At 41.5% G+C, this 17,687-nt stretch overlaps 1 protein-coding gene across 3 annotated transcripts in view; it reads right to left on the bottom strand.

Moving 5' to 3' along the window:
• The window catches only part of septin9b (septin 9b), a 70,043-nt gene that overhangs the window by 45,622 nt on the left and 6,734 nt on the right, over positions 1 to 17,687 (bottom strand). The window contains exon 1 of one of the 3 annotated variants that reach the window (XM_078280383.1): positions 10,900 to 10,995. The exons of 1 other annotated variant lie outside the window; for it this stretch is intronic. In XM_078280383.1, coding sequence (XP_078136509.1) covers positions 10,900 to 10,921 — 22 coding nt within the window. In that variant the 5' untranslated portion in view covers positions 10,922 to 10,995. Of the gene's footprint in view, positions 1 to 3,621; positions 3,791 to 10,899; positions 10,996 to 17,687 lie in introns of those variants that run through there. One more of the 3 variants, XM_078280374.1, reaches the window with a different exon arrangement.

Here is a 17,687-nt window from a genome sequence, read left to right as displayed (position 1 = left end):
TACAAAGTGTTGTGTTAACAGCAAGTAGCAGCAGGTCAGAAAACATAAAGGTGTATTACTAGAACATTATAAAACAGGAAAAGTTGGAAATAAAGACCTTTATCAAATAAAAGCCTGGTTCTATCTCCTGATGATGTAAATAAAGATTCATAGACCATAATGTGTGTAAACTGTATTGTACACAGCATTGAACTCCTAATTGGTTTTGTAATTCTAGCCTCAGACAATAAGTCAAGTGATCAAGGCAGTTACTCTGTCAAACACTGGTTTTATAAAAGCAGTTTATGCACAGTGGAGTTTATCGGATGTCAGTAGCCGCAGAATACAAGTCGATGTGGTCAAACCAGGAAAAACATCCAATTTGACAAGACAAGGCCAAACAATGAACGATACAATTTCACACTATGGTATTTTTGCTTGATCAGACGAAACCTTAATGCTACACTGTCAAACACACACTTCCTTTTGCTGCCCATGGTATTGGGTGTACTAATGCTGACCAGCAGCAGTGTGTCAAATTTACTGCGTGGTTCCCTGCTGGTCTGCCCAACACCCTGTGACCAGCACAAAGGAATTCTGGGAGTGATAGAGTTGTTAAGACATATGATGAGGTAAGTTGTTGCAGGTCTTGGGTCAAAATCTTCCATTTTCTCAGAGGCAGTTTCACCCCTGGTTGATGATTTCTGCATGCACACGTGCACACACACACACACACACACACAATCACAAAGTCATTTAGGCAGCTGGCCTGGTGCTAAGCTTCAGGCTCTCTAGGCCTCAACCTTTGACATGTAAAGCCTTGATCTGATCGAGCACTGGTTAACACTACACAAAAGATTGATTTACATTAGTAATGCTCGATGGTGTTTTAAGGCCCCAACATCTCCTTCCAGGCAGCGCTGCGACCGTTGACTTCAAGGCACCTAACCCTAACCATAACCATAACCATTGCCTAATTCTAGTGCCTTCCAGGCAGCGATGCCTGGAAGGAGACGTTGGAGGCTTAAAACACAGATAAACCGTATAAATAGGTTTCAATAGAGTTTCAATAAAGTTCTGATAAAAAGCGAGTGTGGGGGAGAGAAACTGGTTGGCAACAGGGACGGATGCAGAAGGGAACTAAACAAGTAGTTAATTGGGGTGACTTCAAAGCAGAAATTAAAAAATTCAGACTGGGCACTTTCTTTTGTATGAATCACACATCCCGACACAAAAAACACGTTTCAGCAAAAACATTATTTTTACACTTGCAACATTAGACACTAAATCTGCCAGTAAATTACTGGTTAGAAAACATGATGGTTCAGAGCTGTCCTCTCTTCAGAGTCTGGGTGCAGATAGTGTGTGTGTGTGTGTGTGTGTGTGTGTGTGTGTGTGTGTGTGTGTGTGTGTGTGTGTGTGTGTGTGTGTGTGTGTGAGACAGATTGACTTACAAAAGATTCAGACAAATGGCCTGTATAAATTCAACTTTTACACAACTGGCCTGACACAGTCATTTACTAGCAATGCCTACATGCTTGTTCTGCCACCCCTGGTTTAATATGCTTCTTAGAACAAACAGGACCACTGAGACCTGTTAATAAAGTGTTGTATTTACGCACGTAATCCACTTGAACCAACTTAATAACACACTGGCCTCCCTGCCAGGTTTAGAAATTGTACCACACACATGCCCTCTCTCAATTTCAATGTTCATTTCCACTTTGTGTCCACGTGCAACACCGGAGCAACAACATGGCACCTTTAAACAGATAATCAGTACAAAATACCTTGGAATGGACTCAAAGCTCAGTTTAGGTTGGCAAATACCAGGAGCGACTATTATGCGAGTGTACGACTCTACAAAAGTCTCTCTCAATATACAAATATGGGCTGATTCTGGGCTTATTCTCTGGTGACTCATATGTTTATATTTAGCAGAGACATTTCCTACCTTTTAGAAAATCATAATATTGTTTCAGTGTGTAGTTGTTATGGTTGTTTCTATCATCCATTTTCCATAATAGTCCCACACATGAGTCCATCCATGAGGCATTATTACATCTTTAGTGTGCTCACCAATTACATTGCCTTTTCCTCTCTGTGCCTATTCCCTCCTCAGTGTGAGATACAGTGCAGGGCAATGTACTGGAAAACATAATGATCTGGGATAAAATGGGGATTTACTCAGTCAAGTAGTTGCCATGCACCTCCCTCTATAGCTGTTTCTGTCCTGGATGGAAACACTAGAATGGTTCATAATGACCAGTATAATCTACTGGTGGGGTAGATTATGGTGGTCACTATTAGGTACTGGATACAGCAGGTGCTTTTTGTGTGTAGCTAGAAGATACTGACGTACATACAGGGAGGAACCTGGTATTGAGTTAATTTATCATTTGGCTTTATTGCCTTTCTATGTCACTGTGAATAAAATAGTTAACGTGAACTCCCTATCCACCTGTAATATCCCATTTGTACAACAATGGTCTGCCAGCATATTCTGTCAACAAAATATCCCAGTAAATGCCAGGGTATGCTTGAGATGAACTAGTTGGTGACGTGTTGCACGACCAGGAGGTTTTTCTAATGATGATAACAAGGTCAAACCAGATTATCTTGGTAACCAGACCAAAACAGAGTTATCTGTTCTGTGGAGACACTTAACCTGATTAAGGTAATAGTTCAGCTCTTGAAACTGTCACATTAAAACTTTAATCTGATTACCTTTGTCTGACTATCATAATCAGATGAAAGAGTACAGTCACAAGCATAAGCAAGCTGACACACCTCCATTTAAATTCACTTTTGTAGCATTTAAAAACAAAGCCAGATTTCTTTCTCCAATGAATTCACTAAATAAGCAAGTAGTCAATTGATTATTAATTGAATCCATGTACATTGGGTTATTGGACACAAGTTGTGCTATGAACTGATCAAACACTGCTAGAAATATGGCTTAAAGAGTTTAGAGTACATCCAGTAATTGGGATACTAAGCTTCTGCTCTCAGCATCAGTCCATGACATCACAGGGAGCATCAGGCCAAAGACTAGCTGGAGGGTCTGACCGGAGAAGGAACAGGAAAGAAGCGGGGAAGGAAGACAGACAGAAGGGTAGAGGAAGAGAGGACAAAGGGAATTAATGCCAGCTCCACACTGACAAACAAAGAAGAGACACAGTTGTGAATGTTGTATGAGGAGGTTAGACAGATGTTAGCTCTTAGTGATGAAGTTTCACTGTCTCCCTCTTAGTGCTTTCAGCTGAAGGCTTTCCAGTGTTGGAATAGTGTGGTGTCAGTGCTGTGTTTGTTTCTATTATTGACGTAACTTGGGTATGATCAATAACAGACTTTATGCTACAGGGACTTGGCTAGCATGTGCTCACGACCCATTTATTTTATATAATAACAAATAGACACACACACACACACGCGCACACACACACACACACACACACACACACACACACACACACACACACACACACAGTACTATACATGCATACACACACATGAAGTGGAAAGATATTGATTAATGCCAATAGGCTACTATTTACAGACATCTGACAGATAATGCTGCTTACCATAAACTGTCAACATGAACATTAAAAGTGAAAGAAAAGCATAAAACAAATTACAAACCTTCAAAATCTGAAATAATTCCCTCCAAGTGTGGATTGACCCCAGAATCAGACATTTTTTCAGGCATGAAATTGGACTAAAAAAAACTTTTTTTTCTTTGAACTTTCAAGTGGCTACCTGTTAATTCTGAACAAATTCCAAAATAGAGTAAATGAGAAAACAAGTCCAAGCTTACTTACTCCCTTAAAGGAGCAACTTATTTTCTCTGACTTCCTACTAACTTCTCTATATCGTTGCATTCAGAGTGTGCGAAAAGGCAAGCCTCCTTCCTTCTTCTCCCCTCCCTGCAGATAGAAACACACTCCTCCTTCTCCCTCACGTCCTGTGTATGTGTAAGTGTTATTCCCCTGCCCCCCACAAACACTCATACATGTATGCGCAAGCATTCATGCAGACAACAAACCCCGTCGTTCCCGAGCCCCTTTTTGACCAATGTGGCTCTCAGGTCTGCTTTCCTCATTCAGCCTCTGAGCAGCTCTGACAGTGAAAGTGGACAACATGTCACACAGTCACCAAGTTAACCTGCAGTCAGACAAGATCCTCTGTAACAACTGTGGCTTGCACAAGGGAGGCCAGTTTCCCTCTGTCATAGCTCCAGAGGTACAACAGTTTAAAGCACCCATATTATGCTCATTTTCAGGTTCATAATTGTATTTTAAGGTTGTACCAGAATAGGTTTACATGGTTTAATTTTCAAAAAACACCATATTTTTGTTGTACTGCACAGCTCTCTCTCTCACTGCTGCAGATCCTCTTTTCAGCTGGTCTCTGTTTTAGCTACAGAGTGAGACCTCTTTTCTTCTTCTTCTTCTGTACTATCTTTGATTGCACTCGCACATGAGCAGTAGCTCAGATGTAGATCATGTCAGCTAGCTAGCTCCATAAACAGTAAAAGAAAGGCAGTTTCTCCAACTTCGGTCAGTTACAAGGCAGGATTAGCTGGGAGACTTCTAAATGAGGGCGCACATGTAAGTAGTTCTTTTGTAGATTATAGTGAACTTGTGTGTGTTGTAGCAGTGCTTTGCTATTGAGAATGAGGTAGCATGCTAGCGTTAGCATTAGCCTGCTAACGCTAACACTACGAGCTAATGGCTGCGGTTAGCCAGCCTGCACAGACAGCCGCAAGCCTCCTGCCGATTTTGAACAGCTCACCCGGAGACTGAAGGCAGGACACATTCAGAAACCGTATCTCACTCAAAACAGCATGGATGGATTTTTTTCAAAGTTTGTATGTGTGTGGAAGCACCAGCGACACAAAAGAACACCCCAAATCCCAGAAAAAGTGTTTTTTTCATAATATGGGCACTTTAAGTGAAACTTCGAGGCTTCAGTTTTGAGTAAACAACCTCTACAAAGTGGCTGACATGTTAATTAAAGTGCAGTTCGTTGCAGAGCCGCCTTCCTGAGACAGAAAACCCTGAGAGACTTCCTGGAAAAAGTTGACATTAGGGGTATATACGATGGCGCCTCTGGGCAATCAGAGAGTGATTCGTGCACCAACCAGCCCTTTATGACATCGTATTATCAGGAAGAACGTGGGAATTTGAGCTTGGTGGAAACAGTTGACAAGGTAATCTAGCACTGCTGCACTTCTTTTGGGAGGGACACCGACGACAGGCCAGCTTTTGATGTGGTGGTGGGTATGGTTACCCTTCTTGTCCTTGAAGCCTCTGTGGCCAATTTAGAGACTGTTCATTTGGGGCGACAGAGAAACGCTGTTGAAAAGATCTTAATAAAATAATCCAAAAGTGATGAAATATCAAAGTTGGCCTTTCATTTACTTAACCACATCCACTGTCTCCCTGTTGGACGTGCTACAGTATTTGTTATCCATGAATCTCCTACAGAAACAAATAGTGATTCTATCGCTGTAATTACTGATTGGTCATGAGTGAGCAGCTTTTTACAGCTTCCTGTTTGGAGCCAGATGTGACAGCAAATTAGATTTGTGATACATTTTCCCTGATTCTAGGTCAATTTTACCATTCCCACACCATTTAAGGTAATAGCAATAGATGTAGAAGGTGGTCCACAATCACTGCTCAAAGGAACCCTAAAACTAAAGCAAAGGCCACAGGAAGCTGGCATTTCTACTTCCAGATAGCTCAGAGATACTGTCACACATCAGAAATCAGATATCACAAGTGTTTCAACCTTGGTGAATGCAAACGGTACAGCACTAGTGCCTGGCACTTTTATAGCAAATGAGTATTTAGGAAAATCCCATTTGAATGAAAAGACCCATTCTAAGGGGCACTAATAGGATGCCAAGCCCACCCAGTGGCCCCTAACCCTAACACCTGAGAGGTCGATGTTAACACAGAATAACACTGTGTGTTTATGGTGCAGTCTGGTTATTTCATACAACTGCTGCAAAGGTGTCTTAGGATACAGAACAGAGTATGGCACACACAGTATGTGCATTTACTCTATCCTAAATCCATCAATCATGAAACTTAATTGGGTAGACTATCTGTCTCCTGAGACACTAGTTGTCATATATTGCAAGAGTGCACATAATATACAGTACATCATACAGCCTGACAGCTGTGTGTGGGCATTTATAGTTAATGTGTTTGTTTGTGTGTGCATGCATGTTTATGGATATAGTGCACCTCAACACGCATGTGGAAATGCATCTGAATGTGCATGTGAATTAGCAAACTTTCACATACTGTATACATACACAGTAGACCTAGATTTACTGAATACTCTATGTACAGTATATACTATTTTATACGTGACAAAGTGTGTGGCTCTCAGTGCCCATGCAGGCCCAAGTGGTCTGCACTGTAAACTATATGCCACAAGCCTCTGTAGTACTAAATTAAACCAAAACACACGGTGTGTGAAACACACACCTCCCCCAGCTAGTGTGTATTTATCTAAACATGGATACACACTCTGGGCTGGCTGTGAGGCAAAGCTGAGCGACAGAATGAGGGAACTCTCCAAAACAACATCTGGAGAAGTGAGTGTTTGTGTGTGCGTTTGCACTCAGAGTAACATTATGTGAATATGTGCCTATGCGTCAATATGCACATTTGGTTACTTGACTGTGGACACGGGTGTGTTTGTGTGTCTCGGTGCCCCTGAAATAGCACTGTAAACACAAAGGCCTTTGCACATAGTAGGATACATCTACAACCAAAACCATTCAGCCCTATTTCTCTGTGTTGCTGAGGGAGTTCTGCTTGTTTTGTTCCTTGTTAATAGCAACACATATGGGTGTGAAAGTGTGTAATCTACTTACAAATAACAAACAGTGTTGTTTCCCAAGTAATTGCATGTTTTCATCAGCGAGGTCGTCAGCGAGGTCGTCAGATTTCGTGATTTATGCTGAATTCATGCATTTGTTGGATTTTTTATTTGTTATTCTGCTTCAACTTTGTTTAAGTTTTCACTGCAATTGCTATTTTATTAGTTGTACATATCCCTAACATGCAGAAAATTATCACACATGTATACAGACACTACCATTTACCTCAGATTCTAGGCTTTGTTGCTGGGTCAGTTAAAGACAAACAGGAATTCAGCATAACCACAAACATTTATTGGCAGGAAGTTGCACAAAACCAACCTCTCTATTTGTGTGTTACTTCTGTTTTCCCAAATGAGCTCATTTGTGTGGTTTCAGCATTTATCTAAATGACACCTTTTAAAGATGATCAGTTTGACCTACATGTCCAAGAAGGAGGCAAAATTACACTTCTGAATGTTAGTGCAATAAACTCACTTATTGTAGCAGAGCCTAAATAACACGCTGTCACTGCAGGTGGTGATGGCGCAGTGGATATGACACATGCCTTTGGTGTGGGAGATCTGGGTTCAATTCACATTGTGATACATCAACCCATAGCACCAATAGCACATATAACAATTGTAAGTCACTTTGGATAAAAGTGTAAACTAAATGTAATGTAATGAATGTTGTGCAATTGAACAGCGAAGTGAAACCGCTGCAGAATACAAGCATTAGACAGAGCAGTGAGATTGAGCTAGGCAGAGGGGTAGTACATTGAGAATAGCACACACGGCTTTGCTTTAACTAAATTCAATCTATGCCACTACTCACATACACATTTTTATTAATGTGACAGTTCTTTGGAAAAACTATTATCCTTGACTTCTTCGTAGTAAGCTTTTTAAATTGGCCTAATAGCTGTGTGGACAATTTATGCTGGCAGCAATACCGCTGCAGTGGTTTTAAGACTTGGATGCTACTCACTGTGTAGGGAATTGTCATATTGAGCCCAAATATCATTTGTAACAGGGATCTATGGAGTCTGTGATATCTTGTTGCAAGCTCACACCAAAGTATCACATGAAAGTCAATCTGTAAACAACTTGCAAACCTATAGGTGATGCCACTATGAAGTTTAGAACGTGCACATTTGGTTTCCTGTCTGTTTGAATGTGATAAAAGTATAGATGAAGCCCTTCATACATCTCTACGTTTATCTATAAAATTGTTTAATATGCATGTAAAATGCCTTTATCAAAGGTGTATCAGGTAAATAATCTAATATTATAGACAAAAATGTGTCTTCTGGCATGAAAAATAACACTACATGTTTTGTGCATGAAAACATTTTGACACTAGCTGATTTCCTCTTTGCAGCTTGCTGACCACAAATACATCCGTTTGTAAACAATCACCTGAATGAGCTTTCACTGAGGATCTATTTCTGTTATATCACGCATGGCTTGACCTGTGTTACCATCATGTTGAATCATTTCACCTGTCAGAAATCCTCCCTTCGGCAGACTGAAGGTGGGGCTTCCTGAACTCCCCGTGCTGGCTGTTTTCATGGTCTCCCTCACTTATTACTAAATAATAATCTGAAAAACAATATGAGGTGAGACACTGGGAGGGTAGTGGGAGGAGGACTGCGGGGCGTTCACTCATAGAGGATATCCTGTATACTTCTTTTATGGAACATGGTGAGCTGGGAGATTTCCTTAAGTTCCTTTATAATTCATATGTGTTTGTGGAAATAGGTGGGGATCAGAGCATGTGTGTTTTAGGGCGAGGATATACATGGCCTTGGGCGGACACATCAGCACTTCTAAAAACGTAGATTCACATGCAAAAAGAGGGAACGACTCAAGCTCACATACCATTAAAGTGCCTTTAAATTAAAGGCAAATTCAAAAGTAACATTGAACATCATGTGCATGCCATTTATGAATACAGCGTGTTCACTTACTGGACATGTGTACTGAACAGGTAGACCAAGAGAAACCAAAATAAGTCAAATGTGGCTTTTAATAGAAAGATTGATGAATCACAAGTATGGGTATGGGTCCTGGCCTTGACACCTTCATGTTAACAAATGCAAACTGGTTTTAATCTACTTATTTCCCTTAAGGAGTGTATCAATATGCTGTTTCAAAAAACTATCAAAGGAGTTGTCCCACTTGTAATCCTCAACTCAAGCTACTGAATCGCTGCTTTTATTGTTGTCAGTTTGATGCTAAACAGGCCAAACAATTAGTGTCTTTCTTCCTTATGCATTGGCAGAACATAAAACAAAATGACACAACCATGCAGCTCTTTCCAAACTGAATCCTTTGTTTTTCTTTCCCTTTGTTGTATTTTCACAGCAGTGCGTCACCAATTAGCAATTGTCAATATGGTGGCCATACGGGATGGTCGTGGCAGATGACATGTCATATTGAACATATTATTTTAATCCTGAGCAGGCTCAGAAATGGGAAAGTAGGAGGCACTCTGGGTCGAGATGGAGGTGTTGCAGATGCACCCACAATCATGAGGTTAAAAATGTCATCTATGCACCACAGCCTGAGCTCCTAAAGTTATCAAAACAAAGTCTGAAGGGATCAGGGGTGGGGTAGTAGGGGCGGTGGCTGCAGTCATGGCAACAGGTCCAAACAGTACAGCAGCACAGGTTGAAATCCAGGAAGTAGCTCAGCCCATGCAGGACTTCCTTAACTGAGAGGAGTGAGGGGGGAAGTGATGCCTAACATAATGCTCCACCACCTCACCTCTCTACCACACGGTTTTTGCCCCCCACTGGAGGGGTTCAGTCCTTACTAAATTCCTCCACCTCCCATAAAAAGAAATCCTCTGTCTGCAAAATATGAATCATCCACATGGAACATTTCACAGAACTTCACAGGGATATGTGGCTGCACTGAAGAGGACAAAATGGCACTGCAACATTGCCACCAAGTGGTGATAAAAATGGGTGTGCGGTGTGTCTGTATGCATCATGCATCATACAGCTCGCTGAACTCAGCCACCTCATTAACGGTCGAATTAAAGGCTAATTTGCAGAGTGTCGCTCAGCTTGATGTCCAGCCTTAATCACTTTAAGATGCCAGATTAGTCTTATCCTTTGAGTGCAGACTGAACACATATGGGCCCAAACAGAAGTTCTACTGAATCCCCCATTAGCACTAAACAATTAAAATCAATAAAGAGTAACTGATTAAAGGAAGCAAGAAGGATCTCTGTTAAGAAAAAGCCATGCCAGAAGCTACTGAGTTATAACGCCACAGGTGCAGGACAGTATACAGACCCTGAAGCATGCTAAACATTCCTCAAAAGCTGTCTGCTGTCTGTCAAAATCAAAACCATATTATCTGACATGTGAGCTCTGCTTCCACTCTCTGTAACTTAAAATAAATCATCTGCGTCCATCAGAATTTAATCCGACAACAGGACCCCTCAGCTTAAAATCCAATCATGTGATGATGGCATAAAGATTTAACTCTGTCCGTCTATTGTCGGATCATAGTTGTGTATGTGTGTGGGCTGTAAGTCAGTATCCGAACCCGAGGCTGCCAATTACAGTACAGCAGCCACTTTGCACTGGAATATTAAGTTTCCTGATTCTGGGAAGTCTTCTTTGACAGTCCATCACATGAGGTTTACTCACTGTTGCTCTGCATATGGTAGCTATTCAGTGCACTTCACAGTCATTTTAGCTGTGGCTGTGAGCTTAGCCACAGCTGAGAATGAGAGAAGAAATGTCTAAAAAGGTCAGTTTGTAGATCAGACAACATATATGAAAAATAAATCAGAGGGGTAAAGTTGACATGTAGACACACAGAGGTCTCATAACGGCTGCTCCCATCCCAACTGGCCAAGTAAAGCAAACACAACCAGGGTGGCTTCTAGCTGACTGCTGGCACTGCTAAGAAGCTGCTTCCTCCGCAGTTTAACAAAGAAAAGAGTAAAAGAAAGTCCTTCCCACAGAAAGCTGTCTCAGTGTTAAAATATCAAATAAGTTTGAAAAAGCCACAACTTACCGGCTATTCTGTCTCGCTCCATAACTCAATGGCCACATGTAACCTCTCCTTTTCTCTCCTCTCCTTCCTTCCCCTTTTTCTTCATGAAGACTTCCCCTTACTTCTGACTTAGTCACCCTGTCCCCCTCTTTCAACCCTCCCTCTCTCCTCCCTCCTTTTCCTCCCTCTGCCTCCCTTGCTCTTACTTCCTCCAAGTTTTTAATGTCTTCAGTCTGTCAGGATAACAAGTGAACGGAGCAGACGTCCGCAGCCATGTGCTAGTCATATGGAGTTGCTTTCTTTGCTTTCTCTCTCATAGCTCTCATTCTCTCCTACACACACACATGATGCAGGCTGTTATCCCAGATACACACAAGCTGACACCTTTTTACTTCTTTTCTCCCTTCACTTTCTCCAATGTTTTCTATTCTTCCCTTGATACTGAGGCTAGCCTTGCTCACACGCACCGACACTCCCCTGACACTGAAGCAGTATTGTGTCTTTGAAATAGATCCTTAGCCCTTTGACCAAAGGTCCTAATCTGAAAATAAACCCAGTCCACTTATTACAGAGAAAAACTCAAGCAGTCCACCAAGACATCCTGCACTATACCAACAACACGCACTTCTATGTCATCATCATCCTCTAATCAGCATGTAGAAACCCACAATAAGTCATCGTTCAAACAACTGATGACTGGCTCTGAGTGGACTGGAGAGTATTCTAAACTCTAAAGAAACTTCAGTCCAGGGCCTTTGTGTATGAAGTGCTTCTTATAAGCCTTGTTTACAACCAGCTAATAATAAGTGTTACAAGATGTCAGTCAACAAGCTGATGCCTCAGCCCCAGTTCTGTAAGAAATGACTGGACATCTAATGTCTTGTTCATCATGTTGCTCACAGTCTCAGAGCTAAACGCATCATTAATTGAGAGAATGTATGTCTGTTGTAGAGGTCTTCATGCATCTACCCAAACCCTAGAACCCGAGACCCGACCCGGGACCCGAACGGGTTCGGATCCAGGGTTTATACGGTCAACTAGGTTTGGGTTGGATCCCGTTCTATTACCATGGGCCGAAGTTATCTTTTCTATGTTAGATGCAACAAAACTGTAAAGCTGAGTTTAAATGAGCCACATTTGTCACCATCACAGCAATTTTACTTTTAAGATGAAACCAGAGTGGATTAGCCATGCTGTTTCAATTAGAAACAGAGTAACAAGATAACCTGGATGGATTTAAAGGACAATTCAGGCGCAAAATGAACCTAGGGGTTAATAACATATGTGTGGGATATGTTTTCATGCTAATCGAATGTGTCTCTGGCTTGAAACAAGCTAGCGCGAACCGGTGATTAGCTTGTAACGCTAGCCTTCAGGTCAGAGACACATTCGATTAGCATGAAAACATATCCCAGAGAACGGTCGACTCGGTACACATGTTATTAACCCCTAGGTTCATTTTGCACCGGAATTGTCCTTTAACCAACTTTCTTTGGCACAGGGGAGAAGGCTACTAACGTTACATTAGGTAAGACACAAAGTTTTGTTCTGACAACTTGTAAATGAATGTGAAACTTGTTAATAACAATCAGCTGTCAAATCGGTGGCGATCGGGTCTTTGTCTCCCAGGTCTGGTCGGGTTTAAGTCCGACATTTCTTGGTTCTGCAGGAATCCGGGTTCCAGCTTTTAAATAATAGTCAGGTCCAGTTTGGTTTCAGGTAATACATTTCCAGGTCTTTTTGGGTTCGGCCCCGAATTTTTGGACCCATGAAAACATCTAATTTGTGACAAAAGTCACCCATGTTACCGGAGCAGCGCACACACACACACACACACACACACACACACGCACACACACACACACACGTCATGCTAGAGTCTTACCCTCAACTTAGCCGCTCTACAAGGTCAGAGGCCACGTGAGCCATCGCCTTGGTGAGAGAAAACACAATACACAAACAATCTCACACACACCCATCTTTGTTTTTGTATCAGGGAGAGAAGGCACAGCTCAACAGCTCACTTCCTCTTCCTCTTTCTTGCAAGGAACATCCCATTTCAACCCATGTCTTCCAGATTTACACATAGCAACAACATTATCTTTAGCAACAACCAGCACATGCACCAAAGAAACACACAAAGGCAATCGAACCCAATAGAAACATCTTTCTTTGGTGAGGCCAGTGCTTGGATGAAGCAACAATATGATCTGGTGTTTCTCCAGGCATGCAGCGATGACAAACGCCTCTCTCTATCTAACCTGCTCTGATACAGGGAACATTTACTTCTGAGCGACCAAATGTTTGTTTCTGTTTGTGTGGATCAGATTTCTGAGCTTGTAAGAGGAAGAATCTTCACATCATTTAAAATTTTACAATATATATTTATAATATTAACACAAATGGTAGATTGTGGAGCATCCTGAGTAATACAGACCACATACACACACACACACACACACACACACACACACACACACACACACACACACACACACACACACACACAGTTTTGGTCTGAATGGCTATTCTAGTGTGCAAGTCAATATGTAATTGTATTGATAATTTGCCATATAAACATGTAATAGTGCTAAATTAAGTTTATTGCCATTATGATGCCTTTTTATATTTGTATAAAGAACTCTAAAATTTGAGTTAGGGCAGTCAAAATCAGATGTTTTATTTTAAGGGGCTATGAGAGATAACAAAACTATTCAGGAGTGTATTCCACTTGTCTGGTCAGTCCTCTCTGTGCATGTTATGGTGTGATGTCTGTATCATATTTTTGAAAAATTAAATCAGATGCCTCCTTTTATATTTGTGCCAGAATGCTAAAGTACAACCATGTGCACATTACAGTGACCAAAATCTAAATTCTGATCAATGTGATAAATAATAAAACCAGATAATTTCTAAATGAGCCTTTTAATGCAGAATCCATATGGAAAACTGAATGCTGTTGCTGTGACAAGAATGTGATTTTAAAAATAAAGACATGTCGCTTTGGTCCAGTGGCTTTTTCTGTTGTCTCGTGATCATTTTCCAGACTTAAAACGCCGCAGTTAATCACAGGGTCAGGGTAAAAAAAAAACATATGAAACACACAACACATGCTTATGCATTTGTTGACTACTTTTTCTCATATGCATGACACACAAACACATTCCGACATACACCCCAGGTCCGCCCTGCAGTGTGCTGTTCAGAACAAAGGGCAATGACCCGGGCTGAAATGAAATCCCACACACACACACACACACACACACACACACACACACACACACACACACACACACACACACACACACACACACACACACACACACACACACTTGTGTTCATCTAAACACTAAACATAAATTTGGATGGTGTTGATGACTTGGATGGGGGATGAAAATACTCAAAATTAATATAAAAAGCAAGATTATGGGTATGGTTTATTTGACCTGTTTTGCAACCACATGATCCAATGAGTAAATCAGACTTCTTTGCATTTCCTGGTGCAAGTAGACACTGTTCACGGTTTACAGTAAATTAAGTTGTTTGAGCTTGTAAAGGACATTTTTCAGACACACTGATGCAAAAGAGAACAGACTGAGAGGGCCTCCCTCACTCATACCTTTCACCACCTGCCCTCTCCATCATCTCAACCTGCTGGCGAGGTACAGCTGGAACCTCCCACACACACACACACACACACACACACACACACGCAACAATTGCATATGTACACTCGAACATCCACTTAAAACCAGACACACGCAAACTAAATGGGTTATCTTAGCAGATTCCTCCCGCATGACAGTACACCCTGTAAACACAGAGTCAGCCTCTCTTTTTCTTTGACTTACACATATACAAAATGTGTAGCCTATATTTGTATCTGACGACGCAGATGGTCATGGGGCATAGACGAACACGTGTGCTTGTTCACTCATGCGAGACATACTCAAACACATGCACATGCCCGCATACGCGCGCACGCACACAACCCCAAAAAACTGTGTATCACACATTTACTACGGGTGGATGGTGATCCTTGGGGTGCACATTAATGTAAGCTGTCACTTCAGAGCGTGACCTATGGCCAAACGCGTGACTCAAACATGCTAAATTTAGTTATATAATAGTCAAGTAAAAAACTCACCAACATGCCAGCCAACACTAAAGGGATGCCTGCGGGGCAGTGATGCACAATGAAGGAGAAAGAACTATGGTAAGACGATAAAAGATGAAAGGAGAAGAGGAGGAGCCAGCCGGGGAAGTAGTGAAAGAGGTAAATGGAAGAAAAGAATAAAGGAGATAAGGTGAGGAAGGACATGAGGAAGAGGAGCATAAGCCACTGGTGTCTTCAGAGGTGGAAAACACATGTGAGAGGGAAACTATACTCTGAAGGATGCCATGGCCTTTGGTGTTTTAATTTGTAGTTCAGTGTCAAATTAAATCTATTATACCAACACTAGATGGATGTGTTGCCCATTATTGTCATTTCATATTGATAATGTGCTTTAATAGGCCTATGTGTACTTACTGTCTTTACAGTAATAGGCCTAGCAGGCATGCTTAACCACATACACATACACACACACACACACACACACACACACACACACACACACACACACACACACACACACACACACACACACACACACACACACACACACACACACACACACACACAGTAACTCTCCTATTCCCTCAAGTCCCCAAAAAACCTCCTTTCTCCTAACATAACAGCAGAGGTTCAAGGAGATGGTGGAGAACGAACAAGAGAAAACAGTGTGATGTGGTGATGCTAGCTAGCCACAGTCTGATGACCTCACCAGAGCACTACGCAGCACTCATCTCCCCCTGCCTTGTCTCCATCATGCCCACACACATGCACAGAGAGAAAGAGAGAGAGAGAGAGAGAGAGAGAGAGAGAGCGAGAGAGAGAGAGAGAGAGAGAGAGAGAGAGAGAGAGAGAGAGAGAGAGAGAGAGAGAGAGAGAGAGAGAGAGAGAGACAGAGACAGAGAGAAAGAGATGCGCTATCCTCCTCATTTGTGTGACTGTGTCCCCTGCTGCTGCTGCTGCTTACACATCCAACCTGGGGCATGTACAGGGACGACACAACTCTTCACATCACTCATCTACACAAGCCAAATTTAAAAGCAGACCCCATGCTCTCATGCAAACCATGAGGAATTGCATTTTTGTAAACACGAAGTACTCTTCCAGAAATATTTCAATTTTCATTTTCAAGTGCCGTTCTACCTAATTGAGGAAATACCAAAATAATGGGCAACCCATCTTCTAAACAACATTGAGAGCCATCATCTGTAAGAAGATAAGTGATGATAATGGTTCTCAGTGTTTTTCTACAATAACAGCTGTGAGGTTACATTTTGAATCTGGAATTCATTTTTGACAAACAGTCCGCTTAATCACAATGTAGGCCTACCACACAGAAGGAGTTATTTCAACACTGTAAGATAGTAAGTAGGCTACATCTCATTACAGCAATCTGGGAATGAAAAGATCTGATGGTATTTCTATTTTCCAATCAGACTTTACAGTCTGGCTTGATGGCAGCCACATGGTCCCACAAACGATTCCTTCTGAAGAGAGCTGGTCTGCTGTTCTTTACTATAAACTCAGTGACTTGATGTGTTGTTGTTGTTTTTTTTTTTTTTTACATTGCATCAAATACATTCAAAATAATGCATCTCAGGTAAAAAGGAAAGCATTCGGCTTCCCATTCGGTATTTTCAGAACTGCTGACCTGCTGGGTTACGTGAACAAAGTAAGCCTGGATTCAATAAAAGGAGTGATTGAGTGAGAATTGTAAAAATATCATTTAATTGCAATATGTACATCTTTGTCAGGAAACCCTCTTCTGAGATTCCCATGCACTCATTTGACATGTATGGTTCTCCCTAACTACTGGAAAAATTGACAAAATACAAGACAAAGAGTCTACAGCTGTGCTAGCGGCTAAGGCTAAACACAGCAGTGCTTTTGGATAAATGTTAAAGTTAGCATGGCAACATACTCACAGTGACAATGCTAACATGCTAATGTTTTCCATGTATTTTTTTACCATGTTCACCATCTTAGTTTAGCATATTAGCATGCTAATATTAGCTAATTAGCACTAAACACATTGTCATTAGTTTTACAAGTATTTAGTCATAAACCAAAATATTGGACAAATCAAAAATACCTGCTGTGCTAGATGAAAAGTCAGGGGACAATGCCACTAGCTTGGCTAAAAATACAACAAAGTCTAAAATGAGGCAGACCTAAATGTCCTCCAGCGCTATGAATGAGCCACTGAAATATGAAAACTCTACACAGAAACACTGACCTCTATTATTACTAACAGTGTATCACAAATTCTTAACCACTGAAGATGTTTCACAGCTCATAAAATCGGTAGTCAAAACAAAGTGCAAAACTCATGGCCGAAGTCATAACTGATGTTGAGTCAGCAATTGGCACAACTTCCAGTCAACGCTGAGATGTACTCCAACAATCCTCTGCAAGAACCAGAAAAAATCATGAAGATAACCAATACATGACCCTGTTACTCATGACACACGCGTTACACACATATGTGGAGAAACACACTCACACAGTCAAATCTAGTTCACAGAAAGCCCCATTCCTTTAACTCATCAGTCGTGTAGGCTCCTCTCTTCCAGTTCTCTGACTATTTAAATCCCACTCTCAGGTCATTTGGACTGTCAGAGGCTGTAAAAGTGCTAGTGGTGCAGTCTGTCTGTCCCAGCATGGCTGTGGTAACCCTGCTGGCTATTTCCTCCTC

This window comes from Sander vitreus, chromosome 2 (genome assembly GCF_031162955.1).
Source record: "Sander vitreus isolate 19-12246 chromosome 2, sanVit1, whole genome shotgun sequence".
Taxonomy (NCBI): domain Eukaryota; kingdom Metazoa; phylum Chordata; class Actinopteri; order Perciformes; family Percidae; genus Sander; species Sander vitreus.
Note: the sequence above shows the minus strand (reverse complement) of the source record. Positions and strands in the feature narration are given on the sequence as shown.